At 41.2% G+C, this 17,695-nt stretch overlaps 1 protein-coding gene across 1 annotated transcript in view; it reads left to right on the top strand.

Moving 5' to 3' along the window:
- Positions 1 to 17,695, top strand: part of csmd1a (CUB and Sushi multiple domains 1a) — a 122,280-nt gene that overhangs the window by 44,455 nt on the left and 60,130 nt on the right. Inside the window, exon 3 of the mRNA XM_008297673.1 lies at positions 2,902 to 3,014. Coding sequence (XP_008295895.1) covers positions 2,902 to 3,014 — 113 coding nt within the window. The remainder of the gene's footprint in view (positions 1 to 2,901; positions 3,015 to 17,695) is intronic.

The raw sequence follows: 17,695 nt of genomic DNA, 5'->3' as shown, positions 1-17,695 counted from the left end.
TGCGAATCCTCATCAGTCTTTTGGTCAATCCTCCATTTAAGACACAGATCACAGCACTATTTTATTCCCAGTGACAGATGGAGGGAGAAAGGAAATAATGATGCTTGTGTGGGGGTTTGTACCATTTGCTTTGCCTATATTGTTTTTTTTTTTTTAATGTCAGGAATATTGCAACATGACACACACTGATCAGCCGCTGCATTAAACCCACATTTTGTGTCGGTTCTTTTCACGCAACCATTTTGTTGCGTGGCTCAGTCGGGGTGTTTGGTCTGCCACAATGGTGCTATGTGTAACATCCACATGAATGACAGCACCCATTTTGTCCCAGGAAGGCATTGTATTAAAGCATTAAATCTGTCAGTGGTTTTAATGTTGTGTATATTTTCAATCAATACATGAATTATTAAAAAAAATAAAAATAAAACAGTTTGAGCTAAATGTTCATCTAAGTCAATACCAGAGCTTGCTGAAAGCCCTTCACAAACAGTTTTACCTCTGCTGTTTTCAGCCACGGTGGCTCCACACTGCAGCCAGCACCTCTTTGATCAATAGAAGTCCCACATCTAGCCAACCCCTGTCTACATCTTGGACCGGTGGCAAAAAACTCACCTTGGCCCAGAGCAAAATGTCCTTGAAAGTTCATATGCCCATGAAATTAAAAATGGAGGAGCAAAGCATGCCGCGCATAATTAGTTATACCCATTTCACTTTGTTCACATCTTATTTGTTGAGTGGTGAAATATTCATGTGAGAATGCAACTGCTGTCCCCTGTGGGCCACCAAGGTGATTTATTGTAGCTTGTGACCAGCCAATTCTCTTTCTGTTTGAGAAAAATAGCAAGTGCACAGAAAATGCAGCACACAGGCTGAAAAAGTAGACGGTTTCACACTGCTGCCAACGCAAGAACGGCCAATTTTATATATATGTATATATTGTCAAAGAAGAGTGGGTAGGACTCTTCCGCACACAGTGTGTGTGTTTTGGTTGTCATTTAAATACCATAGTATGCTAACAAGTGTATGTGTGTCTAGTTGAAACCTAATTATTGTGCTGTACTTTTATCTTATTCAGACATAATGCAAAAATATGTGTGTTTTATCTTTAAGACTAGAGATATTAGGCAACCACACAAGTACCAGCTGCTGTAATCTACAACATTTGATAAATCATTATTTAAAAGATACAGTCATATAGAAAAATGGATAATAGGAATTCTATGTTTCACTGTTTCTTAACAGAAATTGCAAAACTGTTCTGGTAGCATGCTCTACCCTCTACTGGTATAAACAGAGCACAACATTTAATTAGCCCAGTCACAGGGACCTGAGTGCTCAGTGACAAAAAACAGATCAAATCCATGTAAACCAGAAGTTTGATTTCTGGCTCAATGCATAGAACTGAAGATAAAAATGAAGGTGCCAGACACTATTGTGGTGAAGTAACATCTTATTCAGGCCTACAGGCTGAAGGCCCGTTCTGTTCCTCCTTGCTGCTCTGTTCTCACCACACCTCTCTCGTCTGTCTCGGTTCCGTCTGTCCTCCATTTCCTCTGTCTCCTCTCCTGTCTCCATCCCTCTTTCTGTTTGTTGCTTTTTGTATGCTTCCTTCATCCGCTCCAGTCTGTCCTATGTGTCCTTGCTCTGAGGCCAGAGAATTAAAATTATTCATTTTCACCGGTCTCTGTTTTCACTGTCCTCTGTGTTGCTCAGTAGTTGAAATGGCTTACTCATTTTATTGCCTTTTTTTGTCTGTCCAAACTGTTTTTTGGGGGGGAGAATCAGCTTCTCTTCTACTTTCACACCTTCATTTTCTCCTTCCTTCCTCGTGTGCTGTCCCAGCCCACCTCTCTCTGGACCTAGCTGACCTTTCAAATAATGAAAAATGAATTGTATAAAATGAATACAGAATCCAGACTCATTGTTATCCCTACTTTGATTACATTGGCACATAAGTGCTGTTTCCATGTCTGCCTTCATTTTCCTTTTATTTCTCTCATTGTTCAGTGCAGAATACTACTGTTTGTTAAAAAAAACGTAGCAGCCCAGGCATCCTTGTGCTCAGCCATGTATCCTCTGCTCCTCCTGTGGGACACTCTGGAGTTCCTCTGCCAAACTGAATCTATACACACCCTCTGGTTGGCTCTTGGTTGGCCCTACGTTCTCCTTGCAGTCAGACATGCCAACAACACCTCCGTCTGCAGGCGCCCAAGTCAGATTACCAACCTCAGTCATCTCAGCTGGCCCCTTTTCATTGTGAAGAAGCAGTGTCTCCCTGAGCGCTCCTTCTGGAGCTCCTCGCTCAATGCACAAGAGTGAACTCTGACATCTCGTGAAGGCGGCTTGGCATTTTCATTCTTTTGACCCACTGCTTCAGAGTGAGTAGTGGGGAATAGATCTGCTGGGAACATGAGAACTTAACCTTCAAGATCAAAGATAAATGAAGTCCTTGATTTGGACCACCAACTTGTTCCCAACCCAGAGGAGGCAATCCACCGTTTCAAAATGTCTGGGCTCATGACATGCTTGGTTATCATCAAAATGTGGAGCTCGTGCACCGTGACTCAGTGGTGTATCACTTTTTTTTTAGTGATTTAGTGGAAACCTTACACCCCCTCATTCTATTTTTCCTCAGTGAATGAGAGTCACACGCAGTCAGAAAAACAAATACGAAAAAAAAAAGTCACGGTGGGACCTGATGTCAGACCAGTGGGGGTCTTTATGGGTTCAGTCTCGCTCATAACACAAATGACAATGAACAGTTGCATTTCACCATCACGTACCTGTGCTAACATGTTTCAAGCTTTCAGATTTAATATTGCCTTGCTGTGTTCCGTCAAAAGTCAGCCGTCCTGCTGTGTTGCAGAAACTTATTTTGAAACATTTCTTCCTGTTTTCCAGGTTGTCCGGATTCATGCTGCCCTCCCCTATAGTCAGCAGTGGATCCATACTGGCCTTGTGGTTTACCACAGACTTTGCTGTGAGTGCACAGGGCTTCAAAGCTGTATATGAAGGTAAGGAGATGTGTGTCATGATACACAGACATTTTCTGAGGCAATAGTGATGTCAAATTGAGTAAAATGAGCAAAATGTTTTGGGAAATTTGTTGCGAGTAACAGTGAGATTTAAGAAGGATGCTCTATACTATGAATGGAAATAAGCCTCGAGATGACTGCTGATCATTTAGAAATCAGACTTTGTATGTTCAAAAATATCTAAATGGTGAGAACAGTTGAAGGAGTTACGAGTGACTTTTATGTCATGTGTTAAGCGAATACCAATGTTTCACACTTTGGCTGCAAGTGCTGTTGATTGGAAGGTTTCATATTCAGGTTATCTATTTAATAAATGCCTAATCTGGTGTTTTATATAATAACCTGGCATTTCTGGGATCAGAAATTAGAAAGAAGTTCCTCAGTAGACTCGGTCAGCTGCATCCCCACTGAGAAATCAGGCTGATTAAGTCTCATGTTGATCGAGCTCTGACATACATCCAACTAATTTCTCTGTGCTTTAGGTAAAACTCTACGGTTGAGCTCTGCTTCTGATTTATGAGAACAACCGCTCATGTTAATAGTTCTGTGTGGGCGAATCTTGGCTCGCGGCCCAGAGCTGTTGTCTTGGTTGTCCCTCCATCACTTGGGACTACTGTAATGTATAAACTATATATGTACACGTGCGCTATAAGCGTGTGCTCGTGTGTCCCGTATCATCATTTCTACAACGAGAGGCGAACCTTCACATCGGTTCTTGCTGTGAACACTCCTGGCTGCATGTCGTTCTGCTGTGTGCTACGACCGCGGTATACAAGACTGTACCATGTCTGCGTGCCTGTTGGGATGCGACACAAATGCTTAGCCTGACCTTTTGAGGATGCACACACACACACACACACAAAACAAACACCACACACACACACACACACCGAGATTTCCATTACGCTTGTGTAACGGTTCATCTATGAATCATGAACTCTAAATATCAAAGACAAACTCAAGAGAGAAGATATACACACTGCCTCCCCTGTGTGTGTGTGCGTGCATCTGTTTCACTTTTTTCATCCTGCTCGATCCGTGTACTGTACATCCTCGACTTTGTGTGCTTCCCTGGATGTGTGTCATTGGAGTGTTTGTGTATGTTGAAAGCAAAGCTGACAGCCATTAAACCTTATTCCAGGAAATACTTTGTCTTTTACTTTTTTTTTTTTTCCTTTCTTGCCTTTGTTCTGTTTCGCATCTGTGGGGACCCTTAAGTGTGTTTGTTGCCTCGGGAGCGATTGGAAGTGTGTGTTTGTTTGCGCGTGCATGCATGTGGTGAGTGTGTAACTGACAGGTCTTTCTGCTGATATCTGTTTTTTTTTTTTTCCGCCTGCATTCTTTTGTTTTTCATTGATGTCCCAGACGTCAAAAATTGATTCATGCCCGTGTGTGTGTGTGTGTGTGTTTGCGAGTGTGTAAAGAAAATGACACTGCTGCATCAAAACAAGGCGTGATATTTCTAAATGTTTTGTTTTGTGTGTATATGAGATAAGTCGTGTGATCAGCCCCGATATGTGTGAGTTCCTTAATCTTTTTGTCAGTGACTGTTACTGGAGTTTATTGGATTCCAGTGTAAATATAAAAGTGTAAACATCAATAATAGTAATGTTGACTAAAACAATAGATTCATATTACCAATTAGATTTAACATATCGGCAGTTTATTCAGGAGAGCAAAGCCGGACACTGATGCTGTAGATGTAAAATGCCATTATAGACATACAGTAGAGTTACCACCAAGTTAATCTGGTTTTACTGTTCAAAGGAATGTGTCTATCAAATGAGAAAAACAGTTATCACAAACCACACCCTAAGGCACTTTTAATGCATAATTTAGCAAGACAAAGTGCATCGAAAAGGTAATTGCACGTGTAACATAACACGCGTAAAGATCACATAATAACCAGCTGGATATCTTACAGTGCAGGTCGATTGAAGGGAGTGCTACTCACACTGCAACTCTGTAAGCACGTTGCAAAAGATAACACCAAAATGCTCTCATTAACTGAAGTAGAACGTAGTCGTGACTTCTTGATTTTGGCACCAGTCTATCACAGGGCTACACTTATAGACAGACAACCAAGCACACTCACATTCACACCTACGGACAATTTAGAATCATCAATTAACCTCAACATGTTTTTGGACATGGGGGAGGAAGCTGGAGAACCCGGAGAGAACCCACGCTGCACGGGGAGAACATGTAAACTCCACGCAGAAAGATCCCGGGTGTCCTCACCAGGACACGAACCAGCGACCTTCTTGCTGTGAGGCAACGGTGCTAACCACCGAGCCACCTTGCAGCCCAGAAAAGTATTTATTTTAATCTAGATCTGTTGTTTTAAAGAATCTGCAGAGTTAGACAGGCTAAAGTTTGTTTTCATTCAAAAATTTGGGACCTCCTACGATTTGAAGATTCAGAGTTTAAAGGTTGATATGAATGTAATATTAGATGTGTGCATGTCTGGACTGACAAAGGGGAAAGTTTCCTCACTTTTTGTTTATCCTTTAACCTCTGTTCTGTTGAGCTATGTAAATAGCCGTGACCTCTATCCATAGCTTGCATAAATTGCCTATGTAGATACAGTTCCAAAAAAAAGGCTCACCAGGGTCAGGAATTTGAATTGATAACCATCTGAGGTCTTGTGTCCCCTCACATGGTGCATTTTGTGCCACTGTGACTGAGCAGCTTTACAGACTCGACACGATGATGATGATGAACGTGTCACCGTTTATTAATGAAAACCAAGAGGGCTCAGTGTACCGGTTAGGGGAGGGAACATTTGGATTCATTTGTATTTGATTGCAGTCAACAAATTACTAATCCGACACTTGCGACTGTTGTTCCTTTGCTTGTGTGTTGACCCATCTGATGCTCTGTGGTTTATTAAAGCATAGTCCAAATCCTCTACCTACTAACTCACCTGGAGCATTTGTTCTTTGGCGGCACCGTGTGCGCTGTACATATCTTTAATGATTAAATCTTTGCATGTTGGTATAAGTAATGCTGTCAGCAGATTTCCCTATGGAATAAAAACACAAAAGTAATCTCTAAGCTTGAATGCCACGTGAGATCATTAGCCAAGTAATAGTTTTGGCAAAGATGAAAACATGTTTTGAAATTCCCCATGAATCCACAAATCTTGGCCGACCACATCTCCCTTCTTTTCTTTCTTTCATCTCATCAATCCTCTCACTTTTTTTCTCCCCCTTTAATTTAAACTGATTTACACTAACAAAGAATCCATTTGGCCTGGCCTTTTTATTGTCCCTACCAACCCGTCGCCTCCTATCTGCATGCCTGTCTCTGTTAACATAGCCAGTTCTCTTAATAAATCTGTTTTCTCTGTTCTGTCCTTTTATTAAAGGAAACCAAATTGAACTATAAGTCTGAACACATAGCTAACTGATAAGACCTCAGTCGCCGGAGAGAGGGATGGAGCGAGAGAAAAAGAGAGAGGGAGAGAGGAGGGGGGGGTCAAATAAAGCTCTAAGTGGTGGAAAGCAAGGCCTCGCTGATAAAAAAAAAAAAAAAAGCAAGTTTGCAAACCAACTCTGCAAGACAAGATAATCATCAATTAATTTCCCCTGAAGCAGAAAGAGAGACAGACGGAAGGAGGGAGAGAAAGAGAGGTGTGTGGAGAGATGATGAGGGAGGAGTAGATAGACGGGGGAGGCTGGGATTCGTATCTGTCTATATTTTGTTGTCTTCGCCACATCAGAGGCAAAAAACACAACATTATTCAAGAGGACAAACATCCAAGATTTGATCACGATCATCAGCAAATCAAAAAGAGAATTGCGTCACTCATCTTTTATGAACAGCGATGGCGGTGTGATGATATTTGGGGATCTGAATGTCGGATTTTTGCCACATGCTATTCACCCGTCATCTCCCTCACCGTCGTCTCCATCTGTTTTCCCCTGCAGAAAAAATAAAAAAAAGAACTCATAAAATGATTTGAAATATTTATACACTTTTACAGCTGCTTCATCAGGAGTTAGACCTGGAGCGATAGCTATGGATTTGTGTGAAACATTATGGATTAGGCCCTGGGTTGTGTGTCCACTAGGACCCTTTCTCCACAATGTCAGTATTTTTTTTTTGAGTTAAAGATTCCTTGGTGTGCATTCCTGCCGGAGCTGGGAGCTTAACATGTGTTTTGCACTCCTGATGCCAAATGCTCAAAGTTATTAATATTTAAACTTTTAGTAAAAGACTGCCTTGCCTCAAATGAGTTTGCAATTGTCGCTTAGCAACAAGAAGCACTACCAGCACTTCCCCTGAGCATTTTTTAAGTGCTGCTACCTGTAAGAAGAAACCCAGCGGATACAAGGCATTACTTCTTGTTCACAACAGTGACTGAACGGTTGGTTTTTTTTGCTGGCAGGTTGGGAAACTCTTGTCAGTGCAGCTGTGACGCTTGTTACTGACATGAATCTCTTTTAGTAGAAATTAATTTGGGATGTATAGCTACAAAACTAATTCAGAAGGATGATAAATAATAAATATGCACTAATTAAAAAAATTAAAAACTAGCACATTTTCTGTTATTATTGTTTGTATTATTATTTTAGTTTTCTTTTGAACTTTGTATATTTAATTGCTAAATGATGAGGCTAGCTATGTAAATAACTAGACAAGTAATTATTTCCTGGAGAAAATCTGTTTTTAAAAATTCTCATTTAAGGAGAATCTGCTTACTTTTTCTATTATTTAAGCTGTTCTGGCTCCACAGGTCAGGCCAACATGCATAAATAACGAGCAGTTTCCAGCAGGTTTCCAAAGAATAAACCTCAAAATAAGATTGGTATCATTTTAAGCATTTGTTTTCAAGGCTGACAGAAGGTAAACACAAACATCAGTTATTTTAAACGCATCAGGGATCTTCATCTAGCGCTCCATTTAGGATGTGTTCATATGAAGAGATAGGAGCTAATAACATGCCTCATGTCTGCAAGTTTCTGGATTTCAAGAATAGGATGGCAAGATACACACCATACAGTTCTGCATCCTGTAGAGCTGGGCTTTCAGTCCATCTCATCTTGGTCTTTTCTTCTAGTTGGTTTTTGGGAAGTGAAAAATCATCTCCAGGTTCTTTCTCAAAGCTGTGGAGCCACTAGATGTGGTTCCACCGCTGGGATAACTCTCATACATGGTGCTTTTTCAAGTTTGACATCAACAAACTCTCGAAAACTTTCCTTCTCAGTCAGCAGCAGAGCAATAATCACCACGAGTTTCCCAAAAACTGTGGAAAACATCTCCACACGTCAGCCTCAAACATGTCAACAAACCAGTGTGCACTGATGAAAATGATGTGATGAATATGCAGGAAATTGGGTCGGCCAGCTAGTATCCTGAATGGAGATCTGTAGCAGAGCTAGCAGTTAGCTTCTTCCAAGTGACTTTCTGTTTGCTTTAGTCAGAATTAAAAGCTTTTTTTTTTTTTTTTCGTGGCGAAGCTGCGTGGAGCTCATGTGAAACACTTTACACACACTGTTTTGTGTGACTTGCCATTTACACTCTGCACAGTGTCGAGTTAATGACTGAACAACATCAGCATCACTGGCTGATGTTAACCAAACGGACACAATTAACACATGGTCATAATTCACTTTTGCACTGCAGACTTGCACAATCTGTTTTTCTTTTTCACTGTAAATATTGTTCATATATATTTTTTTCATTCAATGGTATATTTTGTCATCTTGTGTACATACTTATTTTATAACTTAATTGTTGTTATTTTCTTGAACTTTCTTTCTATATTTTTGGATGCTGCTGTGGTGTATAAATTTCCCCCAATGGAGGATCTGTTCTATTCTGTTCTGTTCTATTCTATTCTATTCTATTCTATTCTATTCTATTCTATTCTATTCTAACATGATGCATGCAGCCAGAGTTGCTGAGTTAACGATAATTAAATATGCCCAGTTGAAACAAACCACGATTCTCCTCGAACATCTTGATTAAAACAACACACCAGATCAACTGTAATTAACGAGTCTATTGATCGGAAATTGTTGATAATTATGTACAATGTGCAACACAACTGTATGTGTGAGAGAAAGAATGAGAAAGAAAGGTCATCTCACACCACCAACTTCAAATTAGCAAAAAAACAAAAGAAGGTTTTCACCCCCCACACCCACTGTCCCCCAATTCACACACACACAGCAGCACACATGCTCATCGAGAAAGAAGCTGAGTGAGCGTTTTTCAGTCCCTTGGCCAGCTGCAGAGTTTCCTCTCCTGTTGAGGGATTTCTGTGAAACACCTGGCATGGAAACTAAACCGTGCACATTAAATACAAGCACAAAGCACACACACACATCCTGAGGACTGTGCTACAAAGTAGGACTTGGGGTTATTAAGGTAACTTCAGGAGGTTTGACTGCGTTTTCGGGACGACGATGACGAACTACAGACTGCTCTGAAACGGATTATGTTGGCAAAAACAGAGAAATGCATTTACACACGGCTCACAGATCAATAAATTATCTCGGACATTCCTGGAAGATAAACCAAAGTGCACAGATGGTGAGAGGGCAAGAGTTGTTGGAGCAGTGAACAGTTTCAATGCAAATTCAATGTTCTGTACGAGGTGGGTCAGAAAAGTTCCAGGACTGGTGTCACAAAAGATGTATTTCAAACCCAAACTACAAACTATGAGTTTTCCCCTTCAGACGATCAACCAGCACGTCCACAGAGAGATCCTGCAGCGTTTGCTTTGTTCAAAGAAGATGCGAGAGTTCTGACAGGACAAGTGGTGGCTGCTTCACCATGACAACTGCTCACCATGCCCTGAGCATCCCACAGTTCCTGGCTGAGAAGAACATCGCCGTGTTGGAGCAACCTCCCTACTCACCCCACCTGGCTCCGTGGGATTTTTTCCTCTTCCCCAAGCTCAAGGGGGTCATCAAGGGGACCCGTTTTGAAGACGTGGACAATATCAAGATGGCGCAAGATGGTGCTGTGGAGGATCCTGGAAGAATCGTTCCAGGAGTGCATGGCGGCGTGGCAGAGAAGGCTGGGGGAGTGTGTTAGACTCCAGGGGGATGACTTGGAAGGGGAAAACTTGTAGTTTGTAGTTTGGATTTGAAATATATCTTTTGTGACACCAGTCCTGGAACTTTTCTGACACACCTCGTATGTTTTTGTACTCAATATAATCCTAAAACAGAAACTGATTGAAAGACTAAATCATTATAGCTCACATGTTCATCATTTAAGTCTGCAGTAAGACCGTTTACAATCTCGCAGGTTGACGTTGAAAAAGTGTCTCACACACCATAAAAATAGGACATTAGTTTAATGTAATACATCTACTCATGACTAGTGACACTCATCGGCCTGTTTACTTATCATTCACACTGTCTGCTTTCATATCACTATTATTTTATATTTTTTCCAGATTTTCTTTACAGCTTTTACTGCAGAAACACTGTCGCCTTTAGCCTGTATTATATATATATATTTTATTTCCTTATATTGGCTGAAAGTTTTTGGTTCTTGTGAAAAAATATGCAGCTCTGCACCTGTCCATTGTTGCCATTGGTTTGGTTTGTTTGAGCTGAAGCCCTGGGTTGATTTAATATATTCACAACCAGCTTCATGTGATCCCGTGGCTTGTTTGGGTTTCGTGAAGCCAGATAACTAAAGCATATCCTGGGTGTGCTGAACCTGCCTCATAGTGAAGGGTCACTTTGTGGAAGCGATAGAGAGAGAAACGACACAAATAAGTAATTTTTTTTTTGTTTTAAAAAGCGAGGTAAGAATGAGCGAGCGTGTCTGTCTCTCTACATGTTCAAGCCCATGTGTTACAGGTCGCAGGTGTTTTTTGTGTAATCTCATTTCTTGTTGCTGTTGCACTGCTCACCGTGTCACCATGTGTATGTTATTAAGGGGTATCACTTTTACACTGCATTACAACATGTAATGTGTGCGTGCCCATGCCTCAATGTGTGTATATCTGTGAAATTGCAGGAAGTTCATCCCCTTTGGTGTTGGCATTTCCATCCTCTCTCTCTCTCCCTCTCTCTCTCTCTCTCTCTCTCTCCCCCTCTCCCTCCCTCCCTCCCTGTGTCTCAGTGGTGTAGACTGGTGTAGAATCCATTAGGAACACTTCTAGGAGCTTCCAAATCTTGCTGACTTGATGCAAGGCTTTTCACAGACTGTGGCAAGAGCCCTGTAGCCACCAACCATTGGATGAGAAGCAAAAAGATCGCTGCCTCCTGCTTGGGGATTTTGGGTCCTTACACATGATGTTACACATAAGAAAGATTTATTCATCTAGAGTTTTTTCCGATGCTTCTAGCCAGATAGTTTTCTTAGTGGTGCCTTTATTTCACAGAGTTTTGCCTTACTAAATCTCAGAGGCCTGCAAATAGCCATTGCAGAAAATTGCACTACTTAGCAGAAGGAGCTGTGACATTATTTGAATACAAAACAAAGCATGGCGTGGTGGCAGATAAAAAGATTATCAGGATGTTGTGGCTAAATAACGAAGTCATCACGAGTAACTGAAATGTTTATTGTCATTTCAGTCGCTGTCTGAACTGAAAATAATGACGTCATAATCGTACTTGTGCATGTTTTATTCACTCATAGTAACTGATTTGCTCAATAAATAAATACTGTAGTTTTCTTTATTAGTTATTTGGTTTCCTGGTTTGCTCTGTCTTTGGAAGCAGCTGCTCCTGAAGAGCTGAAAGGAGGGTGAGTGGTCACAGCGTCCTGTTTCTCAAGTGGGCTTCATCGGGATTAAACTGATTTTGCAGTCGTGTGTTTAGGGGAAGTCTCCCCCTAAAGACACGCTGGAAGGCTCAAAGAGAAATCGTAGGCCTTGATCAATTTTCATAAATGTCATTAGCAAGTTCAAGACATATAGTTGCTTTATTGAAAGTATTTCATGTGGAGAAAATGACACTAAAGTCATGGCAGCAATAAAAAACAAGAGACTTGGCACATAAACAACACAGGGGGGTCTCCTGTTGCCTCTTAGATGGAAGAGGCTCTTCAAAGATGTGGATGAACGACAATCGTCGAAACGCTCTCTGCGTGAATCGCTCTAATATTTAAAATGTTGCGTTGTGAATCAAAAGCCGGATTCATCTTTAAAAGTGTGCTCCGTTCAATGCTGCAAGTTGCATTTTAAATCCTCTGTTCACCACACTCTGTCCTGACAGTTGACAGGCCTGTTTTTCCAAACTGGATCTTGTTGAATCTTCAGATGTTGCCACCACGTTCCAGTGTCTAAAAGCGGCACTGACTCACATACCATCTTTTTTTTTTTTTTTTTAACTCTTCTCGTTGGTTTCTAAACTTGACATGTCACACTTGTCATCGTACCCCTGAGTTTGTGCGCGTTAATTAAATCGGCGTTAATGATGGGCTACGTTTCTTCGGAGCACATTGTAGCTGCTGAGGTATGAAAACAGCTAAATTTAGGATGTATAGATTCACAATAATATCTGCTTCCATTCGGCCTGGGAACTGTGAAGCTTGTAGGTTTTGCCAGGGCGACACCGACTGTGCCGTCTGAATGAAAGCTACAGGGTAAACACGCCTCAGTCATTCTACAGGAGAATAAATTCATTTGGGTTTCCTTTCCATTAGCTCGTTGAGGAAATGGGCTGAATGTAAACTGATTAAATAGGTTTTATGTACACATGTAAAATATTAGCTGTTTGAAGTGGAAATGATTGAAATTAATGGGTTTGACGCGTAATATGTTTATGAAAATTGCCTTGACGTATATAATAGGATGTCATACAGTGGAGCACATGTAAATAAATGTAAAAATACTTCCTGTTTTAAGTGGATGATGCAGCGAGCAACTGACACACATAGTTCATATAACAGAAAATGCCATTTCCTTTCTTTCCGAGAAGCGCGTTATATTTCAGCACAATATCAGTGATTATGATTACTACATGACATTTACTGCATTTCTCTGTTAGCGCTACATCGCCTATTTTTACTTGCTATCGACCTGTTATCCCCCTGCTCCTATCAGTATCTGTGTGCCCTTCATTGAGAATAATAGGCTGGCAAATTTAGTCAAAGCCACTGGGTTTCAGCGGGGGAGCTTCTTAGAGCAAACACAGCAAATCATTAAAAGAAAGGAAGGACTTCTGATGGATTTGTCAGCCCGGACAGTCAGGTGCGGCTGCATATTTGTGTTTACCGGAGAGGTAAAGAGTGAGAGACGGTGGGAGAGGAGAGAGGGAAGCAGTCCGTTACGCCATTAACCCATATTGACTGGAACGCCATAGGAAGCTCTTCACTGTGAGAGTGTGTCATATAACGCTGTTGGTACTGACGCCAGTAGTCAGCTGCATTGATCGAAGCAGCAATGTCAACTCTCCTGCTGTGTCTGTCTGTGTGTGTGTGTGTGTGTGTGTGTGTGTGTATGGTGTGCGCTCATGGTCGGGCAGCAGTGGAGTGTTCAAGGAGTGATACCACCATCATCAAATCGCGTTGTGGGAGCCGAGAACCATACCCTCTCACTCACACATACTTGTCGTGAGTGTGTGTGTGTGTGTGTGTGTGTGTGTGTGGGTAATCAACTTCCCACCATGTAGTGCAGTCAATATGACAGCTTTCTCGTTTGAACTTGGCACCCTTTGTGTGCTCTTCTCAGTCTGTTTGGGCTGACCGGACTCTCAGCACAGGAGCAAAGAGCAGTGGTTGGGGTGTATGTTCACACTGGCATTACAGATGTTCTCCTTGAGCTCTTCTTGTGCTGCTGCTAAAAATATCAGACCGTGTTCGTGGTAAGTTAGGTGCACGCTCAGATTTGAAACAAGGGCTGCGTAATTAATAGAATATTAATCAGTGGTGGAATTCTTCAGTTAAATGGACTTGATGGACTGCGGTGTGGACATTAAAAATGCACGCTCTGCTCGTAGAAAACTTTCCTGCATGTCAAATCAAGTGCTTCCTAAATTAACAGCAGCTACCAGGTAGCGATCGAGATGTTTGGGCTTCACTTTTGGAAAGCTGTAATGCCACTGCAGATGAATCAGAAAGTTGGATTTAACTAAAATGAAACCCTACGGAAGGATAAATGAAGGTTTATATTGTATCTTCGTGCTTGTTATATTCACGAGGTGTGTCAGAAAAGTTCCAGGACTGACGTCACAAAAGACATATGTCAAACTCAAACTACAAACTACAAGTTTTTGATCAACCAGCACATCTACAAAGAGATCCTGCTGCGTTTGCTTCGTTCAGTGTGCGAGAAGAGGCCAGAGTTGTGGCAGGACAAGTGGTGGCTGCTTCACCATGACAACGCGCCTGCTCACAATGCCCTGAGCATCCCACAGTTCCTGGCTGAGAAGAACATCGATTTTTTCCTCTTCCCCAAGCTCAAGGGGGTCATCAAGGAGACCCGATTCGAACACATGGATGACATCAAATTGGCTGTGACGACAGAGCTGAGGAGGATCCTGGAAGAATCCTTCCAGGAGTGCATGGCGGCATGGTAGAGAAGGCTGGGGGAGTGTGTTAGACTCCAGGGGGATTACTTGGAAGGGGAGAACTTGTGGTTTTTAGTTTGGATTTGAAATATATCTTTCGTGACACCAATCCTGAAACTTTTCTGACACACTTCGTATATTAATTGTTTGCAGTATTTCTTCAAGCATCGTTATGTCATATCCCGGTGCTGTAAGTTGGTCCTAACATCTTCTATATACGTCTATTATCCAACTCAGTTCAGTGGTATAGTTTGTATAGTGTGTGACAGTTAAAGCTGTTTTATTTGATTTGGAATGTTAAAATCATCTGGACAGTTACATATTTTTTTATCTTCAAAAATGTCTAATTGTGACTTCTTTTTCCATTGAAGCTAATTTATTATAGGCTATCTCTCTCTCTCTCTCTCTCGTTCTTTTTTTGTTTTTAATGTAAAGCTTGTGCAGTTATGGATCCACAAGTGGGATGTTTGCCAGATTATGCAGTACTTTTCTCTCTCTATCTCTCTCTCCCTCTGAACTCAAGTTTCTGGGGCAGAAGGTGAGGAGCTAGTCCCTCCAAATGGGTCAGCATCCTTTGTTTGGAGGTATTTTGGATTTAGGGCAAGTGATGTTACGCAATAACGAGTCATAAGCGAAAAGTGCACGAGACGTGTTTCTGCACCACAAAGCAACACAGTTAACTTGCTCCTAAAACCTGCAGTGTGATGAATGCATGAAGGTGAGGAAGACCAACACTGCTAACGTCGCTTTTCTGGATTCTCATCCTTGTCCAGCATTAACAAAGATATCAGTTACACGTTACAGTACTGTATCACAAAATGAAAACCCAGCAGGAACATGGTGCAACATGGAAGAGAAAATGGCGAATTGCTTAGACGTGCAATAAAAATGCAATCGTGACTCGATAATCCAACACTAAATGTAAAACCTTCTTTTATGTCGGCTAGCAAGGCTGTCGGATTGTCAAGACGGAGGTGGAGAAACAAGGAGGGTTTGATGCTTGAGGGGTCATATGTTGTTAATATTCATTGTTTATAGTTGTTGTAACAACTAGTATATTGTTAGAACACTGTGCATAGCTGGATTTCACCCCTTTGACCGTTGCGCTTGTGCACGGGCCGTCGGCTGACATCAAAGGTAAAAAGACAGCAGGCGGAAGTGACCCAAGTCAGTTTTTTGGTTTTTACTCCTATGCGACCTGTATCGGATCTTTTCATGACAGTCTGAACAACACAGATCCAATTAATGATTAATATCCGAATATTCCGACGGGGTGGAAGTGTCCGGAACGCAGAGGCGGTATTTGGCTGCTTTTGCCAGTTTAGTTAGCGGTCACACTTCTGTTTCCACCATCGGTGGCGGCGGCGGGGGAGTGGCAGATACGCTCCACCGTTACCATCTGTGTTTACTTCCATAAACACTGAGCACGCTCGCTGCGTGTGACGTCGTCATGTCCTCTTCTGTGCATGCGGGACACTTTTGGGTCGTATGAAGTTCATACAGCAGATCACATACAAGTTGCATTTAATTGGAAATGTGAACGAACTCGCAAAAAAAAATCAGATTTCACAAGAAAATCCGAATTGAGCATTAAGTCTTGCAATGTGAACGTAGCCAATCTGTGGGATTGTTCAGTCAGATAATACGCCGTTATCCTGATTTGTGACATAAAATGTCATGTCGGAGTCGGAATCCAAGGCTGTCGGTATGTTCAGGCTATTTTTCATGGGTTACGTTTGTTTTTCCTAAACACCTGTCGGATAGCAAGGTTTAGGATTGTTAAGAGTCAGATTATCGAGTCACGACTGTAATTAAATCCATACTTGTGCACCAACATTCAGTCTATAATTTTAAAAGATCTAATGCAGCAAAGAAANGTGTCCTCTTCTGCGCATGCGGGACACTTTTGGGTCGTATGAAGTTCACACAGCAGATCACATACAAGTCGCATTTAATTGGAAATGTGAACAAACTCGCAAAAAATAATCAGATTTCACAAGAAAATCCGAATTGAGCATTAAGTCCTGCAGTCTGAACGTAGCCAATCTGTGGGATTGTTCAGTCAGATAATACACCGTTATCCTTATTTGTGATATAAAACATCACGGTTGGAGTTGGAATCCAAGGCTGTCGGTATGTTCAGGCTATTTTTAATGGGTTCCGTTAGTTTTTCCTAAAAACCTGTCAGATAGCAAGGTTTAGGATTGTTAAGGGTCGAATTATCGAGTCACGACTGTAATTAAATCCATACTTGTGCACCAACATTCAGTCTATAATTTAAAAAGATCCAATGCAGAAAGAAGTAGAAACTGTTTTAAGTTCAGCTCTACTGTCAACAATTTTCATAGCGATGATGCCTCCAAAATGCCCGTCTGTAAAGAATGTAACACACACTCGTGCAGCAACACCTTCTGTTTCTTGCATGTGAGTAAAAGCGTCTCCTGAAATAATCTTTTTTTTCTGCATCTACTCAGCGGGCTGTAAACCTAATGTGTAACTAGTAATGGTGCAGAATAAAATGACACTCGCTACATTTGCAGCTTCACAGCAGGAATTTCCACTAAGCAAGTGAAAAATGGCCACGTCCTGCCTACAACCCTGTAACTTTTATCTATTGTGTTTGTTGAAAATGTAGCCATCAAATGGTTTTCTTTTTCATTCAGCCTGCTTGAGGGAAATTATTTTTACTCCTCTATTTGATGTCTCCTTGTAATTATTAGTCCATTCAGATTTGAATAGAAGACCTTGATATTTACCTTTTCCCAGGTAATTTTCTTTTGGGAGCACATGCAACAGCCTTGTTAGTTTTTAATTCAGTTTTTCTTGTGCAAAACAAAATGAAATTCATAAAATCAACCACATGAAGAGAAGCTTTGAATACATCAAAATGTATTTTTTCCCCCCTCATAGCTGAATGGTGGTATTTGATTTATGTTGTTGTCTGAGAGGAGTTCAGGACTAAAAGCTTCTTCTAAAATCTGTCTAAATAATAATAACAATGATAATAATAAAAAAAAAAACCCCAAAACATTATAATCTAAATTGTAATTGTTGATGTGACTCTGATGTCCAAATGTTAAAATTGAAAGTACAGTCGTGACACGATAATCCAACACTAAATGTGAAACCTTCTTTTATGTCGGATAGCAAGGCTGTTGGATTGTCAAGACGGAG

The sequence above is a fragment of the Stegastes partitus genome, unplaced genomic scaffold (genome assembly GCF_000690725.1).
Source record: "Stegastes partitus isolate 25-593 unplaced genomic scaffold, Stegastes_partitus-1.0.2 Scaffold1235, whole genome shotgun sequence".
Lineage (NCBI taxonomy): Eukaryota > Metazoa > Chordata > Actinopteri > Pomacentridae > Stegastes > Stegastes partitus.
Note: the sequence above shows the minus strand (reverse complement) of the source record. Positions and strands in the feature narration are given on the sequence as shown.